The 21,487-nt window shown below is 46.1% G+C and overlaps 2 protein-coding genes and 1 pseudogene across 2 annotated transcripts; all 3 read left to right on the top strand.

Moving 5' to 3' along the window:
- LOC135877972 (up-regulator of cell proliferation-like) overlaps positions 1 to 21,487 on the top strand; it is a 778,396-nt pseudogene that overhangs the window by 123,480 nt on the left and 633,429 nt on the right.
- LOC135877450 (olfactory receptor 5W2-like) lies at positions 4,925 to 5,863 on the top strand. The gene has a single exon (XM_065402885.1). The coding sequence runs from the start codon at positions 4,925 to 4,927 to the stop codon at positions 5,861 to 5,863; it is 939 nt and encodes a 312-aa protein (XP_065258957.1).
- Positions 15,478 to 16,416, top strand: LOC135877445 (olfactory receptor 5AR1-like). The gene has a single exon (XM_065402879.1). The coding sequence runs from the start codon at positions 15,478 to 15,480 to the stop codon at positions 16,414 to 16,416; it is 939 nt and encodes a 312-aa protein (XP_065258951.1).

Raw genomic sequence — 21,487 nt, 5'->3', positions numbered from 1 at the left:
TCATAGCCTTTCCACACAGCTCTGCTGACACCCCTCAATCCTGTTGTGCTACAGCCGCCCACCCCGATGTTTCAGTCTTTGCCCCCCCCACACACACACCTCATACAGCTCTGCTAAAGTCTTTTCCATAAAATATTCCGTGCGTAAGTGCGCTGAATTCCTTTCAGCTGATAAAGCCTGAGGTGCAATGTAATGGAACAACATGGGCAGAATTGCTTATACACTGTGAGCTTTGTGTACTGAAGGGGGCCTGGTTTTTCCTGCAATCTCCATCCTAAAGAAAGTCCAAGGTCCCCAGGCCATTTCCTTCCTGGAGGCGCCTTAGTCTGTGCAATGGTTCCAAGCTCTCTGTAGACCAATACTGAGCAAGGAAGCACTGCCGTGGACTGAGTATACTGCCACTCCATGCATCTGATGAAGTTGGCTATAGCCCACGAAAGCTTATGCCCAAATAAATGTGTTAGTCTCTAAGGTGCCACAGGACTCCTCGTTGTTTCTGAGTGCACTGAATTTCTCTGCTCCCACACTACCCTTGTGCATCAGAGAGGCATCACACAGACGAGGGAATGTGGAGCAGAGAGTGTCCGGGGACAGGAGTGGAAGCGTGTGTTACGGTGTTGGGCCCTATAGAGATAGTGTAATGGACCTGCTGGCTCGTGGTCAGGCCCCACCACTCACCCCACTGCAGAATTAGCTGGAGGAAAAGGATTGGGCCACAGCAGTGGTTTGAGCATTGGCCTGCTAAACCCAGGGTTGTGAGTTCAATCCTTGAGGGGGCCACTTGGGGATCTGGGGCAAAATCAGTACTTGGTCCTGCTAGTGAAGGCAGGGGGCTGGACTCGATGACCTTTCAAGGTCCCTTCCAGTTCTAGGAGATGGGATATCTCCATTATTTCTATATTTCTATTTCTGGTTCGTGTATGACCATCATAGAGCGCTGTCTTACCCAAGTTCCACATTGTGATGGTAGAGGGGTCCGTGTGACCAGGCAAGGCAGTGCCACCCAGAGGGCAGAAGAGGATCAGGGTCAGCCAGCGAGCTGCTGAGAGTGGGCAGTGGCCGGCCAGAGGCAGCAGCCTGGGAGCTGGCTGTGGAAGAGGAGGCCAAGTAGCAGGCAGCCTGAGAGCAGGGCCAGAGGCTGGGGATGGGAAGTTGTAAGCAGAGCATTAAAGCACCTGAGGCTCTCAGAAGGTGAAGTGTTTAAAGAGGACCCACCAAGGGACGGAGAACCCACCACGAGCCTAGGGCTCGAAGGGCCACCGCGCTGACCTCTGCGCTTATGGTACACGGAGCTCATTAGAAGGGCCTGGTGAACTCCCAGCAACACCCTGCACTGGGCGCAGTAGATTCGATAGCAGCAAAGGAAGAGCTGGACTGTTCCTTGCATCGCGCGGGCCCCGATTGTGCCTGTTAGGCACAGCCAGCCCAGATCCTTACAGGTATTTAGGTGCCTACCTCACATTGAAATCAATGGGCCCAGATATGAAATCAATAGACCTATTAACTTCAGTGGGACTTACAGCAGGCCCATAGGGAACAGCACCTCCTCCCGTCCAGGTCCACTCATCTCTGCTGCCTTCTAAGAGGGAGGGGGAACATGACCCTATCTCCCCCCTGCTTCTCCCGCTGTGGCTCTGGCCTGTTGACTTCAATGGGACCACTTCAATTTACACCACCCAGTGGCTCCAAATGAGCGATGTCAGTTACACCACAAAGAATCTGGTATAGAGACTTCAATGGGGCTTCTTTGTTTCACACCCTCTAAGGATCTGGCCCACTGACTTCAGTGGATCTAAGCTGATTTATGCCAGCTGGGGATCTGGCCCCATTGAATGACACAGTGTTTACTGCCAATGTACATTAGCAGGAGATCTGGGAAATTAACTTGAATAGAGCATTTCTTGTTTACACCTGGTCCACTGGCATCAATGGAGTTATGCTGACGCAGAGCAGCTAGGGATCTGGCTTTCACACGGCTGAGTGGGGAAAAACAGCGATATTTAAAGAATGATAATATGAGTTTGATTCCCATTAGCACTCGCTCCCTTTATGGGTTTGGGGCTGAGGTGGAGGACAAAGGCTAGAAGCGTGGAGGCAAGCTTTTCAAAAGCGAATAGTGATTTTGGGTGCCTAGATTGAAGCACCTCAAAAGGACTGGACTTTCAGAGAGCGCTCAGCACCCACCTGTGATGGGTTGGATCACAGAACCCCCCTTGGGAGCTGCCAACTGATGTGCCAAGACTACTTCTGCCCCTGCTTTCCTGCCCTGGCAGCTTGGGACTCCAGAGCCCTGCCTGGTTTAAGCCTGCTGCAAACCCAGACCCAGGTCTGAAACCACGTCCCCTAACAGCTGTAGGCTTACCTGGAAGCAGCTTGAGAAATGTTCCTGTCTTTAACACTCAGATGCTCAACTCCCAGTGGGGTCCAAACCCTGAATAAATCCATTTTACCCTGTATAAAGCTTATACAGGGTAAACTCATAGATTGTTCGCCCTCTATAACACTGATAGAGAGATATGCACAGCTGTTTGCCCCCCCCCCAGGTACTAATACATACTCCGGGTTAATTAATACGTAAAAAGTGATTTTATTAAGTATAGAAAGTTGGATTTAAGTGGTTCCAAGTAATAACAGACAGAAGAAAGTGAATTAGCAAGTAAAATAAAACAAAACACGCAGATCTATCTCTAATACAGTAATGAAACTGAACACAGATAAAAACCTCACCCTCATTGGTGTTCCATTAAGCTTTCTTTTACAGACTAGGCTCCCCCTAGTCTGGGTCCAGCAATCACTCACACCCCCTGTAGTTACTGTTATCTGTTCCAGTTTCTTTCAGCTATCCTTGGGGGTGGAGAGGCTATCTCTTGAGCCAGCTGAAGACAAAATGGAAGGGTCTCCCTGGGATTTTTAAAGAATTTCTCCTCTGGGTGAACACCCCTCGAACTCCCTGTGCAGAATCCAGTTACAAAATGGAGTTTTAGAGTCACATGGGCAAGTCATATGTCCCTGAATGATTGTGTTCCTTACCAGCCAAGCCACATTCCCAGGAAAGCTCAGATGTGGATTGGCGTCTCTCAAAGTTCATTGTTAGCTTAAGTGTTTCTTGATTGGCCTCTTACTGAGAAAAGTCTTTTCTCTGGAAGCTGACCAAATGCTTCACTGAGGCTACTTAAAATCAAACAAGTACCTAGCCAATATTCATAACTTTGAGTAAAAAATGATACATGCATGCAAATAGGATGAATATATCCAGTAGATCATAACCTTTGCAGAGATCTGTTACATGGCCTATCTAGCATAAACTATATTCCAGTTATGTCATATTTCCAGCCATGAGCATATTTCTATAAAGAATTATGGGGTGCAACATCACACTCTGTTAACCACCAGTTTGGGGAATATCCTCCTTTTTGCAGCCTGCCCTGACCTTGGCATTTTCAGTGAGGGCTGCCCCAGGCACCTCCAGGTCACAGGAGGCAGGGAAGCCAGGTGGAGGATTTATGAGCATGACTCCTAGGGGAAGTAGGGGCATAGAGTTTCCCGGGCAAAAACTTGGAGTGACAGACTTGGGAGTTTCTGAATACAGAGATTGCTGGCTGTTGGTTGTTTCTACTGGTGTTCAGGGAAGCAGGACATTCTTTGTAACCCCTCCCACATGGATTATACCAAAGAATAGTGCTGACTTAGATCATCAATTTTTCCTCCTAATACAATCAACCCTGCCATGCCTCACAGGTTGACAAAACTTACAAGAATGGGGCACCAACATTCCCTGGAGCACTGATAATACCAGGAAAGCCTGAACACCGGTGGGGGATAATTTCTGCTTCCATAGTGGAGAAGGGAAGATTCAAAAAGATTTCGGTCTCCACAAAAAAATAACCCTTTGTGGATCAGCTCTACACAGTACCCAACTTGCACTAAAAACAGCAGGATGAAATATATCCCAAACCTCATACTCTGTAACTCTGGTAGAAATGGCATCATGTAATAACACAGTAAGAAAGAGTAGGTCAAATTAATCCCCAGGGCACGAATTACACCAAGGTGGCTTTGGTTCACTGAACCCATTTATTAGGTGTTATGGCTCTCTGAGCTCAGGTATTCCCAGTTGCTTCAGGGATCATGTCCCACAGATCACACATCTCAATATAAAATTTCCCGAATGCTCCAAACTGGCAGTTTCTATTGATTGGGAAATGCCACCACATCTCTCTCTCTCTTCTCAGCAGGTACGTGCGATTGTCCTGAATTACAGTCACACGCAGACAACGTGGTGATCAGCAGGTATTGAATTCAAGACCTCAGGAACTTAATGCCTCAGCCCCAACTCCTACCACTTCAGCTAAAGGAGCGACCTCCTTGGTTGGAAAAAATAGCCAATTACCTAGTCACTGAAGCCAGTGCTTTCCAATATGTCTCTGGGTTTTCATACAGGCTAAAGTAAATGCCAAAAAGCTTAATTTGCACTGTAAGCAAGTTTACCCCAAACCGACATACCAAGCCACTGAGCTCCCCTTGCCCAAAGAGGGTAGAAAGATTGAGACTCCTTTACTCTCACCCCTTTTTGAGTTTACAAATAATCTCTTCGCACTGAAACAATTTTCAAACTGCTTTTCTTGCAGCAGAGCCACAAGTCACCATTTGCTGCTCAGATAAGTGAACAGGAGTTTTTGTCTGTGGGGCATGATTAACCTGTGTGTCATTGTATTTATGCAGTGTCTATTTTATCATACAACTGGAATGACCAGCTGTGAACATCTGGCTCTGTGGACTAAGCCCTTCCCTGAGAGGGTACTGATGTCCATTGAGAAACTGATCTCCATTTATCTTCACTTACTTCATTAAAGAGAAGGGACAGTTTTTCTGCACCATGCACCTGCCCACATCTCTGTAGCTGCCTGATCTCTGTTCAGAGGAGATGGAAAAGGGAAATCACTCGGAGGTGACTGAGTTCATTCTCTCAGGACTGACAGATCGTCCAGAGCTGCAGGTCCCCCTGTTTGGGGTGTTCCTACTGATTTATGGTATCACCCTGCTGGGGAATGGAGGGATGATCATGTTAATCATGATTGATCCCCGACTCCACACCCCCATGTACTTTTTCCTCAGTAATTTGTCTTTCTGTGACCTCTGCTTTTCCTCGATAATTTCCCCTAAGATGCTGCTGAATTTCTTAGCTGAAAGGAAAAGTATTTCTTACACTGCCTGCACTGTGCAATTGTATCTCTGTATCATTTCTGCAGATGTCGTGTGCCTTTTGCTGGCTGTGATGGCATATGACCGTTATGTGGCCATCTGTAATCCGCTACTGTATACAGTCACCATGTCCAGGCAGCGTTGTAACCAGCTGGTGGCTGGGGTGTACGCTGTGGGGGTGGTGGATTCAATGATACACACATGGCTTACATTTCGGCTGTCATTCTGTAGCTCCAACATCATCAATCATTTCTTCTGTGACATCCCCCCACTGTTGGCACTCTCCTGTTCTGACACCCGCGTCAATCAGATTGTGATGTTTGCCTTCATTGGCTGCATTACAGTGATCAGCTTTGTGCCTGTCCTCCTCTCCTATGTCTATATCATCTCCACCATCCTGCAGATCCGCTCTGCCGAGGGCCGGCGCAAAGCCTTCTCCACCTGCTCTTTCCACTTGACTGCTGTAGTCCTGTTTTATGGCATCCCACTTTTCATGTATTTACGTCCCCCCTCCAGCTATTCCATGGACATAGACAAAGTGGCCTTAGTGTTTTACACGCTGGTGATCCCCATGTTGAACCCCCTCATCTACAGCCTGAGGAACAGGGAGGTGAAGGACGCCCTGAGGAAAGCAATGAATAAACTCCTAACCAATTCTTGAAGCTGTTTAACTCTTTACACATTTAGTGATGGGGAGTGGAAAGAGGTGAATTCATTTCCCATCCCATTGCAATGTAATTTTGCAGAGCCCATGGTCGTATTGTTCATTTTTATATTGTTATTATTATTAATTTGTTTGTATTGCAACAAGGTCTGCAGGCCCCATCTGAGATCAGTGGAGAGAACACAGGAAGCATCACAGGGCCAGAGAGAGAGAGAATGATTCTATAGACCATTGGCTAGGTGCACCAACCTAGAGGGCGAGATGCTCAACTTCACGTCCCTGTTCCAGGGTTATTTAGTTAGTTAACCACAGTAGAACAACTTTGAAAGGAGAGATTGAGAGCAACCCAGACTGGAATAGCACAGCACTCAGGGGCTGGGATACTTTCTGGAAATGCAGGAAACCCAAGTGCAGAGTGTGACCATTTTGATCACAGACACCCCCATTGGGACTCTCACCCGATGTGCTGAAATTACCTCTCATCCCATTTTCCCTGCCAGCCTGGGCCTCCAGAACCCTGCCTTGTTGAGCAAGACACACTAGCCTGCTGCAACACAGACCCAGTCTCTGGGTCACGACCCCAAAGCTGCAGATCTAGACTGAAACCAACTCAGTAGGAGACCTGTCTCCACCACGCAGACACCCAGCTCCCAATGGGATCTAAACCCCAAATAAAGTAATTTTACTCTGTATAAAGCTTATACTGGGTAAAATGATAAATGTTCACCCTCTATATCACTGATAGAGAGATATTCAGAGCTTTTTGCCCCCCCAGGTAACAATTACTTACGCTGCGTTTATAAATAAACAAAAGTTATTATATTAAGTATAAAAGTAGGATTTAAGTAGGATCAGACAGAACAAAGTAAGTCACCAAGCAAAATAAAACAAAACATGCAAGTCTAAGCTTAATACACTCAGAAATCAATTGCAAATGTAAACTTCTCACCCTGGTTGTTACTTCAAGTAAAATCTTTCTCAGGTCCGATGCCTTTTCTGACCTGGGTCCAGCCAGTTCTCACCCACCCCTGTGGTTACAATCCTTTTCTTTCCTGGTGCTTGCAGGTATCTCTGTGGTGGGGGAGGCCGTCTCTTACGGCAGCTGAAGACACTCATTGTTTGCTTCCCAACTTGATATAGAACTTCCCTAAGGTGGGAAACCTTTGTTTGGAATTCCACCCCCGTCTGGAAAAGTACCGGCTTCAAGATGGATTTCAGTATCAGGTGACATGATCACATGTCACTGTAAGACCCCAGTCTCCATTCTTCCTGGGTTGGCCCACACATAGACAGGAAGGCTTGCAGGTAAACAGAGCCATCCACGGTTCATTGATTCTGAAGCACCTTTAATGGCCTCCACTTAATATGTCTACATCAGTAATACAAGTTTTTATCTTATTCTCCTAACTCCAGACATAGAAATAATCCATGTAAACAAATAGGATGAACACACTTAGTAGATTATGGTCTTTATAATGATATGTTACATGGGGCACTTAGCATAAAGCATATTCCAGTTATGTCCTATACATAAGCATATTTTCATAAAACCTATGGAGTGCAGTGTCACACATAGCTATGCCCAGCACTGGACAGAAGGGGGAACTGAACCTGGATCTCCCACCTCACAGGTGAAACCCCAACTACTGGGCTAAAAATTACAATGGGAAGGAGCACCACCGCCTCCTACGGTGGTTGCTTTGTGACCGGCACCTAAATCCTCCCCCCGCACACACACATTGTTTTGGAATAAAGCTATTAGGAGTATTTGTAACACATTTGGAGAGGAGACAGACAAATAAAGTGGAATACATTCACCTCAGTTTTGTATCATTTTAAAATGTCCTCATGGGAGAGACAGCGATACAGACTGGCTGATGCTCTGGACCTCTGTGTTCTATTTCCACAAGGAAACACACGGTAACAACATTACCTGAATGTGCTGTGCACACCTGTTGTCCTGGGAACAAAGATGCTCCAGGGAGCAAATCTGAAAGTCATTAAAGCCAAATTTAGCCTGTGCCACCCAAGGAAGCAGCTACAGAGGTATTAAGGGTAATGTTGGTGTGGTTAGCGAACAGGGAAAGATTCAATTCTGATTTTACGGTTCTGATTTTAGGGTTCTGAGCAGATACTGCTTCCGTCCTCAACTCATTGTAAGTGAAGGGAGGAAAAACAAAGAGGTACCACCAAGTCATGGGTAAACAGGTCAGTTTCAGAGAATTTCGGCCTTTAATTGAAATGACAGTGATCCATTCATGGGAGGGGAAGGAAGGAATTATCCTGAGAGGAGAAATTTAAACTTTTCTGAACATGTTTACCTATCAAAAGAAGGAAAGAGCTTTACCAAGGGAGGGAGAAGAGTGATGGAAAAGGAGAGAAAAATAGTTTTAAGAGGAAGGGGGGAAACTCCCCCATCAATTCAGGGAATGTCTATACTAAGGCCATTACATTAACTTAACTATGGTATGCAGGAGTGCTGTAGTGTAGATTCTTTCCACATTAATGGAAGGGTTTTTCCTTCGATGTAGTTAATCTACATCTCCGAGAGGCAGTAGCTAGGTCAATGGAAGAATTACACTGAGGCTCATTACAAGCTAACTGCCTCACACAGGGTGTGAAAAGTCCCCCCTCCCCCCATACGACAGAGCTCGGTTGATCTATTTTTTAAGCATAAACCAGGCCTCAGAGAAGCTGCCGATGGAAAAACCCAGTTGGGAAATCCAGTCCTATCTCCCTGCCAGGGCAGCAGAATCCCCTTCGGTTCTTTTTGTTTAGCTGGTTGGAAATATTCCAGCTGTCCCAGCTTCCCAGTAGAGATTATTCTGCATTCTGACTGAGCTCAGTATTAGGCTGTGTTTGTGTAGTGGGCACTCTGTCCGTGTGTGTGTGTTTGGTGTGCAGTGGGCACTGTGTGTGTCGTGTGTAGTGGGCACTCTGTGTGTGTAGTGGGCACTGTGTGTATGTGTGTTTGGTGTGCAGTGGGCACTCTGTGTGTGCATGTGTTGGGGGGTACAGTGGAGCTGAATGTCAAGTCTAGGCAGGTGTGTGTCCCTTGCCCTCCCCAGTGCTCAGGCTGGTATCCCCCCTCCTCCCAGTGCACGGCTCCTTGTGAGATCATAGAACCATAGGACTGGAAGGGACCTCGAGAGGTCATCTAATCCAGTCCCCTGCGCTCATGGCCCGACTAAGTATTATCTTGACCAGGGGTCACAAACACGCGGGGTTATTTTCTGCGGCCCACGAGCTCCTCGGGTCCCCCCCACCCTCCCCCAGCGTTTACCTAGAGTGTCTCCGGTCCATCGTGCACCAGGGGCAAGGCAGGCTTCCTGCCTGCCTGCCCTGCCCCCGCGCTGCTCCGGGAAGCTGACGGAACCTGGGGAAGGAGGGGCGCAGGGGTGTGTGTGGCTCTTGCTTCAGGCACTGCCCCCAGCAGCTCCCATTGGCTGGGAATGGGGAACTGCGGCCAACTGGAGCCGCTGGGGCGGTGCCTGAAGCAACAGCCACACACAGTCCTGTGTCCCTCCTTCCCCAGGTTCCCTCGGCTTCCCGGAGTGGTGCTGGGGCAGGGCAGGCAGGCAAGGAGCCTGCCCTGCCCCCGGTGCACGTCGGGCCGGAGACCCCCCCAAACCCCTCCTGCAGCCGAACCCCCTGCTGCACCCCGCACCCCTCCTGCACCCCGACCCCCTGCTGCACCCTGCACCCCTCCTGCATCCCAACCCACTGCCCTGAGCCCCCTGCTGCACCCCTCCTGCACCCTGACCCCCTGCCCTGAGCCCCTGCTGCACCCCACACCCTGACCCCCTGCCCTGAGCCACCTGCTGCACGCTGACCCCCTGCCCTGAACACTGCTGCACCCTGCACCCCTCATGCACCCCAACCCCCTTCCCTGAGCCCCCTGCCGCACCCTGCACCCTGACCCCCTGCTACACCTCTCCTGCACCCTGACCCCCTGCCCTGAGCCACCTGTGGCACCCTGACCCCCTGCCCTGAACACTGCTGCACCCTGCATCCCTCCTGCACCCCAACCCCCTGCCTTGAGCCCCCTGCCGCACCCTGCACCCTGACCCGCTGCTGCACCCCTCACCCCTCCTGCACCCCACACCCCAACTGCCTGCCCTGAGCTCCCCCACACCCTACATCGGTCCTGCACCCCCTGGGGGCGGAGTTGGGGTGGGATTTCGGGGAAGGGGTTGGAATGGGGGCAGGGAAGGGGTGGAAAGAGGCAGGGCCTTATGGAAGGGGTGGGGCCGAGGGCAGCGGGGGGGGGGAGAGGTCAGTAAATGCAGCCCTCGGGCCAATGTACTAGTCCTCATGTGGCCCTCGTGGTCATTTGAGTTTGAGACCCCTGGTATAAGGGTTATACAGTTTAAACTCATAAATTGTTCACCCTCTATAACACTGATAGAGAGAGATGCACAGCTGTTTGCTTCCCCCAGGTATTAATCACTTACTCTGCATTAATTAATAAGTAAAAAGTGATTTCATTAAATACAAAAAGTAGGATTTAAGTGGTTCCAAGTAATAAAAGACAGAACAAAGTAAATTACCAAACAAAATAATACAAAAGACGTAAATCTAAGCCTAACACAGTAAAAACTAAATGCAGGTAAATCTCATCTTCAGAGATATTCCAATAAACCTCTTTTATGGACTAGACTTCCTCCTAGTCTGGGTGCAGCAATCACTCATATCCCTGTAGTTACTGTCCTTTGTTTCAGTTTCTTTCAGGCATCTCCTTGGGGTGCCAGCTGAAGACAAAATGGAGGGGTTTCCTAGGGGCTTATATAGTCTCTCTCTTGTGGATGGAAACCCCTTCCATCTCCTATGCAGAATCCAGGTCCAAGATGGAGGTTTGGAGTCACATGGGCAAGTCACATGTCCATACATGACTCAGTTCCTTACAGGCCGACACCACATTCCCAGGAAAGCTCAGATGTGGATTGGCGTCTCTCAAAGTTCATTGTTAGCTTAAGTGTTTCTTGATTGGGAACTTACTGAGAAAAGTCTTTTCTCTGGAAGCTGACCAAATGCTTCACTGAGTCTACTTAAAATCAAACAAGTACCTAGCGAATATTCATAACATTGAGTAGAAAAATGAGATATGCAACTAAAAAGGATGAATATATCCTGTAGATCATAACCTTTTCAGAGATCTGTTACATGGCCTATCTGACATAAAACATATTCCAGTTATGTCTACACTCATACGCATATTTATTTACAGCATTATGGGGTGCAACATGCCACTCTGTTTCACGGACTATAAATTATAGGAAATAAATAAAATTATCAAAAGAATCGGGAGGGAGCTGGCATGCTCAGAGTTATTTTGTAGCAGCATCTGCAGAGATGTCGCAGAGATCTTCAGTGTTAATAACCTCCTTTTTCAGCCTGCCCTGAACTTGCATTTTCACTGAGGACTGCACCAGACACCTCTAGGTCAGAGGAGGCACAGAAGCCAGGTGGACGAGTTATGAGCATGACTCCTAGGGCCCATGGGGGCATAGTGTTTCCTGGGCACTGACCTGGAGTGACAGACTTGGGAGTTTCTGAATACAGAGATTGCTGGCTGTTGGTTGTTTCTACTGGTGTTCGGGGAAGCAGGACTTTGCGTATATTCTTTGTGACCCCTCCCCCACAGATTATATCAAAGGATAGAGCTGACTTGGATCATCAATTTGTCCTCCTAATACAATCAACCTGGCAATGCACTGATAATACCAGCCAAGCCTACACACCCGTGGGGGATAATTTCTGCTACCATAGTGAACAAGGGAAGAGTCATCACTGGGTCTGCCATGGATCTCCTGGGGGGAGGTGATGACCACAATGTCCTTGTGCATCTGCAGCCATGGATCAGTGCATGGGCCCATCCCTGTGGTGACCTCACACTTTCACGTCAATCGGACACTACTGTCAGTCAGCACCACACCTTTGGTGTTACTGGGATAGTTTCTAGGTTGGTGGCTGTGGCATACCAGGGTCCAACCCAGATTAATCAGCAGCTGTGTCACACCTGCCTGCAACCTGGTAATGCCTTGATGAAGTGGCTTCCACCTGGGTCACTCACAAACAAGCGTCTAGCAGGCAAATCACACCCCGAGCATGTGTGTGTAACTGCAGCCTGGCCAGGAATAGTTGGGTTACACTCAGGCTCTCACCACCCTTGGTTATAATGAGGAGTGACCCCAACACACTCCCCAGTCTTCGATTTCCCTCCAGAAATGTACATCCTGTGCTGCCCAGTCCTCTCCTGGACAATACAAGTTACATTGTCCGTTATTTTTTAAAAGCACTAATATGCATACAACTTACCTTCTCAGACACTTCTATTTTAACACACTCGATTAGATAAAACAATAAAACAAAGTTTATTGACTACAAAGATAAATTTTAAGTGAGTGCAAATAGGGATGCATAGAAGTCAGACATGGTTACAAGAAAAATAAAGCTACAATGCAACTTGTGCCTAAGTTAACAAATGATGTGAAATTCAGAGCAAACGTTTCCCCACCACATGCTTTCAGCAGTCTTACTGACCAAACTTCTTAAGTCAGGACCCCTCCCCTAGTTCAAGGGCTGCTTCCTTTATCCCTTCAGATGCAGTTAATCAGTGGGCAGAGGCAGAGATAGAGAGAGAGAGAGAGAGAGAGAGAGAGAGTGAGCGGTGCTTTCGGATGTTTGCCCCTTCTTTTTATAGTCCTATCCCCCCTTTGAGAAACATTTTCACGTGGTTACCAGGAGACAAAATGTCTATGTAGAAGGATGTTCCCTGCTGCTTTTTCCTCACCTTTTTGGTCTTCCTTTGTTTCCCTTCCTGCTTGATGACTCTGGTTACTGTTTATATGCAAAATTAAGCAGAGCACACATTTCTTTGTTTAAGACAGACCAGTTTGCCAGCCTCAGTTTGGAACATGTATTAATAACCTGATAGAGTGTAATCTTATATCTTCACATACAGTAACTCCTCACTTAACGTGGTAGTTATGTTCCTGAAAAATGCGTCTTTAAGTGAAATGATGTTAAGCGAATCCAATTTCCCCATTAGAATTAATGTAAATGGGGGGGTTAGGTTCCAGGGATTTTTTTTTTGCCAGACAAAAGGCATTATATACGTTTTAAACAATTATAAAGAAGCAATTTAATAAAGGTATAAGCTTTTAAAACAATGTTAAAAAAACAATATAATACAATATAATACTACTATGCTGAGTATGAAGCAATGGGAGGTGCCCCCGCCTTACCCCACACAGGCACAGCCCAGTGGCACTGCTGACAATGAGGCAGGCAAGGAGGCTGAAGGTACCATAGGTAGGAGAAACACGTTGCGCAGCAGCAGCGGCAGCTTCCCTTCCTATGCAAGCACCAGGGGTGGGGGCCTTAACCATCGGCCTGCCCACTCCACCCCTTTCCCCAAGACCCCAACCTTAACCCATCTCTTCTCCCTACCTCCTCCCCCTTTACTCCGCACACCATGTCCTCGCTCCTCCCCCTCCCTCCCATGCCTCCTGAATTCCGCAAACCTGCTGATTTCCATGGGCACGAGGCAGGGAGAGCGGGGGGAAGGCGCTGATCTGTGGGGTCCGCCAGTAGGAGGAGCTGGGAGGGCATAGGGGTGCTGATAGCGGGTCTGCTAGCTGTGGACAAAGTAGGAAGCCAAACGATGTTATAGCGGAGCATTGCACAACTTTAAACGAGCAGGTTCTATAATGGAGCAGGGACATAAGATCAAAACAACGTTAAGCGAGAGGACGTTAAGTGGAGAGTTACTGTACATTATCAAAAATATTGTAATAATATTTACAATGAGAGCATGACTATTTCTAGTTGACTCATAGCTTTATTTAGCATCTTAAAGCTGAGCTCTGTGTGCAGATAATATGCATGCAAGAGAGATAGTTTTGTGAACTGCAGAAATCCGTAGCATGCTGTGGTCTCCTCCTGAGCTCCTCTGGTCATCATGTGGTCTCCATCAAGCACAATGAGTGAACCAATCCTTCCTACTTTGGGGAGTGACCTAGCAAGGGAACGGCAAAGCATACCATGGTGATTGGCATGCTATAAATAGCTAGATAATCTGGAGTACTCTTACATGTCTTACAGGTTTTACTTTCCACCTATTGGGGTCAGGACAATGAGGTGATTCTGAAACCAGGAATGACTGAGAAGATATCAGCTACAGCTGCAAACAATTAGTATGTTTCACCTGTATCTAACTTTCTGTTCCTTTGATTCCAAATTTGTTGCTAAGGCTGGTTGAAAATTTTTCTTGGGAAGCTTTTTGATGGGAAATTGGATTTTCCATTCAACTATTTTCCCCATGAAATTACCTTTTACCTGGAAATTATCAGCTTTCCATCAAAATACCAAACTCCCCTCCTCCCTAAACCATCACAGTGGGACTCTGATGATGTTCCAGGGCAGTTCAGCAAGAGGAGAGACCATCATACATCATGAGGGATGTAGTCCAGCCTGGGAGCCTGGAACCTGGAAGAGATTGGTGCTGTGCGGTATCTGAGGCACCCCCCTGGTATTTCCGAGTTTTCAGTAAAAAGATTTCGGTCTCCACAAACAAACCCCCATTGTAGATCAGCTCTACTCAGCACTCGGCTTGTACTGAAAAAAGCAGGATGAAATATACCCCTAACCTAATACTCTGTAACTCTGGTAGAAATTGCATCATTTAATAACACAGTAGAAAAGCGTAGGTCCAATTAATCCCCAGGGCACCAATTACACCAAGGTGGCTTTGGTTCACTGAACCCATTTATTAGGTGTTATGGCTCTCTGAGCTCAGGTATTCCCAGTTGCTTCAGGGATCATGTCCCACAGATCACACATCTCAATATAAAATTTCCCGAATGCTCCAAACTGGCAGTTTCTATTGATTGGGAAATGCCACCACATCTCTCTCTCTCTTCTCAGCAGGTACGTGCGATTATCCTGAATTACAGTCACACACACACACGGACACCATGGTGTTCAGCAGGTATTGAATTCAAGACCTCCAGCACTAAAAGCCTCAGCCCCAACTCCTACCCCTTCAGCTAAAGGAGCAACCTCCTTGGTTGGAAAAAATAGGCAATTACATAGTCACTGAAGCCAGTGCTTTCCATTATGTTTCTGGGTTTTCATACAGGCTAACGTAAATGCCAAAAATCTCATTTAGCACAGTAAGCAACTTTACCCCAAACCGACATGCCAAGCCACAGAGCTCACCTTGTCCAAAGAGGGTAGAAAGATTGACACTCCTTTACTCTCACCCCTTCTTTAGCTAAGGAATAAATTCTTCAGCCTGATCCTCTCACAGCAGAGTCACAAGTTACTGTTTTCTGTTCGGATTAGTGAACAGGAGTGTTTGTGTGTGGGGCATGATTAACCTGTGTGTCATTGTATTTGCACAGTGTGTGCATCTTATCAAACACATGGAATTACCAACTGTGAACATCTGTCTCTGTGGACTAAGCTCTTCCCTGAGCGGGTACTGATGTCCATTAAGAAACTGATCTCCATTTATCTTCACTTACTTCATTACAGAGAAGAGACAGGTTTTCCGCACCTTCCACCTGCCCACATCTCTGTAGCTGTCTGAGCTCTGTTCAGAGGAGATGGAAGAGGGAAATCACTCGGAGGCAACTGAGTTCATTCTCTCAGGACTGACAGATCGTCCGGAGTTTCAGGTTCCCCTGTTTCTGGTGTTCCTACTGATTTATGGTATCACCCTGGTGGGGAATGGGGGGATGATCTTGTTAGTCACGATTGATCCCCGACTCCACACCCCCATGTACTTTTTCCTCAGGAATTTGTCTTTCTGTGACCTCTGCTATTCCTCAGTAATTTCCCCTAAGATGCTGCTGAATTTCTTAGCCGAGAGGAAAAGTATTTCTTACACTGCCTGCACTGTGCAATTGTCTCTCTGTATTGTTTTTACAGATGTTGAGTGCCTCTTGCTGGCTGTGATGGCGTATGACCGTTATGTGGCCATCTGTAACCCGCTGCTCTATACGGTCACCATGTCCAGGCAGCTTTGTAACCAGCTGGTGGCTGGGGTGTACGCTGTGGGGGTGTTGGATTCAATGATACAAACTTCTCTTACATTTCGGCTGTCATTCTGCAGCTCCAACATCATCAATCATTTCCTGTGTGACGTCCCCCCGCTGCTACCGCTCTCCTGTTCTAACACCCGCATCAATGAGATTGTGATGTTTGTTTTAATGTGCTGCATTACAGGGAGCAGCTTTTTGATTGTCCTCCTCTCCTATGTCTATATCATCTCCACCATCCTGCAGATCCGCTCCGCCGAGGGCCGGCGCAAAGCCTTCTCCACCTGCTCTTTCCACTTGACCGCTGTGGTCCTGTTTTTTGGCACAGTCCTCTTCATGTATTTACGTCCCACCTCCAGCTATTCCATGGACACAGACAAAGTGGCCTCAGTGTTTTACATGGTGTTGATCCCCATGTTGAACCCCCTCATCTACAGCCTAAGGAACACGGAGGTGAAAGACGCCCTGAGGAAAGCAGTGAATAAACTGCTCATCAAGTCTTGAATTTGTTTAACTCAGTACTGGTTTAGTGATGGGGAGTGGAAACAGGTGAATTCAATTCCCAGACCATTACAAAATAATTTCTCTAAGCCTGTGGTAGTATTGTTGATTATTGTATTGTTATTATTATTAATTTGTTTGTATTCCAAGAAGGTCTTCAGGCCCCAACTGAGATCAGTAGACAAAACACAGGAAGCATCACAGGAAATGTAGGAAACCCAAGTGTATAGTGTGACAGGTTCAGTCACAGAGACCCTCATTGGGACTGTGACCTCATCTGCTGAAATTACCTCTGAGCCCGTTTTTGCTGCCAGCCTGGGCCTCCAGAACCCTGCCTTGTTGAGCCAGACACACTAGCCTGCTGCAACGCAGACCCAGGCTCTGAGTCACGGCCCCAAAGCTGCAGATCTAGACTGAAACTAGCTCAGCAGGTCACCTGTCTCCAGCACACAAATACCCAGCTGCCAATGGGATCTAAACCCCAAATAAATCCCTTTTACTCTCTATAAAGGTTAGTCAGGGTAACGTGATAAATGCTCACCTCCTATATCACTGAGAGAGAGATATGCAGAGCTGTTTGCCCCCCCCCCCAGGTAACAATTACTTACACTGAGTTTATAAATAAACAAAAGTGATTTTATTAAGTATAAAAAGTAGGATTTAAGTGGTTCTAAGTAGTAACAGACAGAACAAAGTAAGTCACAAAGCAAAATAAAAGAAACACGCAATGCTAAGCTTAATACACTCAGAAGTCAGTTACAGATGTTCTCTACTCACCCCAGTTGTTACTTCGGGTAAAATCCTTCTCAGGTCAGATGCCTTTTCTGACCTGGGTCCAGCCTGTTCTCACCCACCCCTATGGTTACAGTTCTTTTGTTTCCAGGCGCTTGCAGGTATCTTTGTGGGGTGGGGAGGCTGTCTCTTAAACCTGCTGAAGACACTCATTCTTTGCTTCTCCCACATTATATAGAACTTAACTGAAGTGGAATTCCACCCCCGTCTGGAAAAGTACCAGCTTTAAGATGGATTTTAGTAACTGGTGATGTGGTCACATGTCACTGTAAGACCTCAGTGTGGTGGGGAGGGAGGGGTTTCCACCCACAAAAGAAAGTCTATTTAAACTTCTGGGACACCCCTCCATTTGTCTTCAGCTAGCTGAAGAGATCCCCTCTCCACCCCCAAGGGATAGCTGAAAGGAACTAGAACTGAAACTGACAATGAAATGCTAAGGGAGATTAGAGAGGCTATCAAAATAAAGAACTCAATAATAGTGGGAGATTTCAATTATCCCCATATTGATTGGGTATATGTCACCTCAGGACGAAATGCAGAGACAAAATTCCTCGATACTTTAAATGACTGCTTCATGGAGCAGCTGGTACAGGAATCCACATGGGGAGAGTCAATTCTTGATTTAGTCCTGAGTGGAGCGCAGGAGCTGGTCCAAGAAGTAACTATAACAGGACCGCTTGGAAATAGTGACCATAATATAATAACATTTAACATCCCGGTGGTGGGAAGAATACCTCAACAGCCCAACATGGTGGCATTTAATTTTAGAAAGGGCAACTATGCAAAAATGAGGGAGTTAGTTAAACAGAAATTAAAAGGTATAGTAACTAGAGTGAAATCCCTGCAAGCTGCATGGACACTTTTCAAAGACACCATAATAGAGACCCAACTTAAATGTATACCCCAAATTAAAAAACAACGCCAAAGAACTAAAAAAGAGCCACCGTGGCTTAACAACCATGTAAAAGAAGCAGTGAGAGATAAAAAGGCATCTTTTAAAAAGTGGAAGTCAAATCCTAGTGAGGTAAATAGAAAGGAGCATAAACACTGCCAAATTAAGTGTAAAAATGTAATAAGAAAAGCCAAAATGGAGTCTGAAGAACAGCTAGCCAAAAACTCCAAAGGTAATAACAAAATGTTTTTTTAAGTACATCAGAAGCAGGAAGCCTGCTAAACAACCAGTGGGGCCCCTGGACGATCGAGATACAAAAGGAGCACTTAAAGACGATAAAGTCATTGCAGAGAAACTAAATGAATTCTTTGCTTCAGTCTTCACAGCTGAGGACATTAGGGAGATTCCCAAACCTGAGCCGTCCTTTGTAGGTGACAAATCTGAGAAATTGTCACAGATTGAAGTGTCACTAGAGGAGGTTTTGGAACTAACTGATAAACTTAACTGTAACAAGTCACCGGGACCAGATGGATTCACCCAAGAGTTTTGAAAGAACTCAAATTTGAAATTGCGGAACTATTAACTAGGGTTTGTAACCTCTCCTTTAAATTGGCTTCTGTACCCAATGACTGGAAGATAGCTAATGTAACACCAATATTTTAAAAGGACTCTAGAGGTGATCCCAGCAATTACAGACCAGTAAGTCTAACATCCGTACCGGGCAAGTTAGTTGAAACAATAGTAAAGAATAAAATTGTCAGGCACATAGAAGAACATAAATTGGTGGGCAAAAGTCAACATGGTTTCTGTAAAGGGAAATCATGTCTTACTAATCTATTAGAGTTCTTTGAAGGGGTCAACAAACATGTGGACAAGGGAGATCCAGTGGACATAGTGTACTTAGATTTCCAGAAAGCCTTTGACAAGTTCCCTCACCAAAGGCTCTTACGTAAATTAAGTTGCCATGGGATAAGAGGAAAGATCCTTTCATGGATTGAGAACTGGTTAAAAGACAGGGAACAAAGGGTAGGAATAAATGGTAAATTTTCGGAATGGAGAGGGGTAACTAGTGGTGTTCCCCAAGGGTCAGTTCTAGGACCAATCCTATTCAACTTATTCATAAGTGATTTGGAAGAAGGGGTAAACAGTTAGGTGGAAAAGTTTGCAGATGATACTAAACTGCTCAAGATAGTTAAGACCAAAGCAGACTGCGAAGAACTTCAAAAAGATCTCACAAAACTAAATGATTGGGCAACAAAATGGTAAATTAAATTTAATGTGGATAAATGTAAAGTGATGCACATTGGAAAAAATAACCCCAACTACACATACAATATGACGGGGGCTAATTTAGCTACAACTAATCAGGAAAAAGATCTTGGAGTCATCGTGGATAGTTCTCTGAAGACGTCCATGCAGTGTGCAGAGGCAGTCAAAAAAGCAAACAGGATGTTAGGAATCATTAAAAAAGGGACAGAGAATAAGACAGAGAATATCTTATTGCCCTTATACAAATCCATGGTGCGCCCAAACCTTGAATACTGTGTACAAATGTGGTCTCTTCATCTCAAAAAGGATATACTGGCATTAGAAAAGGTTCAGAGAAGGGCAACTAAAATGATTAGGGGTTTGGAACGGGTCCCATATGAGGAGAGATTAAAGAGGCTAGGACTTTTTAGCTTGGAAAAGGGGAGACTAAGGGGGAATATGATAGAAGTATATAAAATTATGAGTGGTGTGGAAGATGTGAATAAGGAAAAGTTATTTACTTGTTCCCATAATAGAAGAACTAGGGGCCACCCAATGAAATTAGTGGGCAGCAGGTTTAAAAGAAATAAAAGGAAGTTCTTCTTCACACAGCGCACAGTCAACCTGTGGAACTCCTTACCTGAGGAGGTGGTGAAGGCTAGGACTATAACAAGGTTTAAAAGAGAACAGGATAAATTCATGGAGATGAAGTCCATTAATGTCTATTAACCAGGATGGGTAAGGAATGGTGCCCTTAGCCTCTGTTTGTCAGAGGGGAGTGATGGATGGCAGGAGAGAGGTCACTTGATCATTACCTGTTAGGTCCACTCACTCTAGGGCACCTGGCATTGGCCACTGTCGGTAGACAGGATACTGGGCTGGATGGACCTTTGGTCTGACCCAGTACGGCCATTCTTATGTTTTTATGTTCTTATGTTATGTTCTTAAAGGACAGTAACCATAGGGGGTGTCAGTGATTGCGGGACCCAGACCAGAAGGAGACTAGTCTGTAAAAGGAAGGTTACTGAAACACCTCTGAGGGTGAGAATTTATCTGTATTCAGTTTTCTTACTGTATTAGGCATAGACTTGCGTGTTCTATTTTATTTTGCTTGGTAATTCACTTTGTTCTGTCTGTTACTACATGGAACCACTTAAATCCTACTTTCTGTATTTAACAAAATCACTTTTTACTTATTCTTTAACCCAGAGTATGTATTAATAACTGGGGGGGTGGGGTGGCAAACCGCTGTGCATATCTCTCTAGCAGTCGTATTGAGGGCGAACAATTTATGAGTTTACCCTGTATAAGTTTTATAAAGGGTAAAACGGATTTATTTGGGGTTTGGACCCCATTGGGAGTTGAGCATCAGATTGTTAAAGACAGGAACGCTTCTTAAGCTGCATTCAATTAAGCCTACCGCTGTTAGGGGACGTGGTTCAGACCTGGGTCTGGGTTTGCAGCAGGCTAGGGGGTGTGGCTCAAACCAGGCAGAGTACTGAAGTCCCAAGCTGCCAGACAGGAAAGCAGGGGCAAAAGTAGCCTTTGCACATCAGTTGGCAGCCCCAAGGGTGTTTCTGTGATCCAACTAGTCACAGCATGTGAGAGGGATAGATGGGCAGGGAGGGAGGACAATTGGACCAAAGCTCCCAGCTCAGGGAGGGCCTCAAAACATCTGTAACTGGGGTGAAATGGAAGGGGGTGGAGCTGCAGTGACCATGATATATGAGGTATATATTATGCAAATATTACAAGGTTAATGTGCCGTTGCTAGTCCGAAGACATAGGATTTATGCCTGTAGGGTATTCCCTCTGTTAGGTGGCTAACCCCAAAATTATATTAGGCCTTATATCTACACAGCAGGTTCTGTGAGGTGTTGATAGTCCAAAGAATATTGAGATTTATATCTACAGAGCAGTTGCATTGCTAACCCATGGATTACCAGCCCTTAGAAAGACCTGCAGAAAAATCAGTGATGTTATTAACTCAAAGACTATCAAATATAAGGCCTCCAATGCAGTTTCTGTGTGGGGTGATGCTAGTTTAAGTAGTGTAATTTTTATATATGTATAATACTGTGATTATGTGGTGTTGGATTCATATCTGAAGGATGAACTCTGTTCTGTTGCTTTCCCAACGAT

This window comes from Emys orbicularis, chromosome 4, assembly GCF_028017835.1.
Source record: "Emys orbicularis isolate rEmyOrb1 chromosome 4, rEmyOrb1.hap1, whole genome shotgun sequence".
In the NCBI taxonomy this organism is placed as follows: Eukaryota; Metazoa; Chordata; order Testudines; family Emydidae; genus Emys; species Emys orbicularis.
The sequence above is the reverse complement of the archived record's forward strand: the minus strand, read 5'-3'. Positions and strand labels throughout refer to the sequence as shown.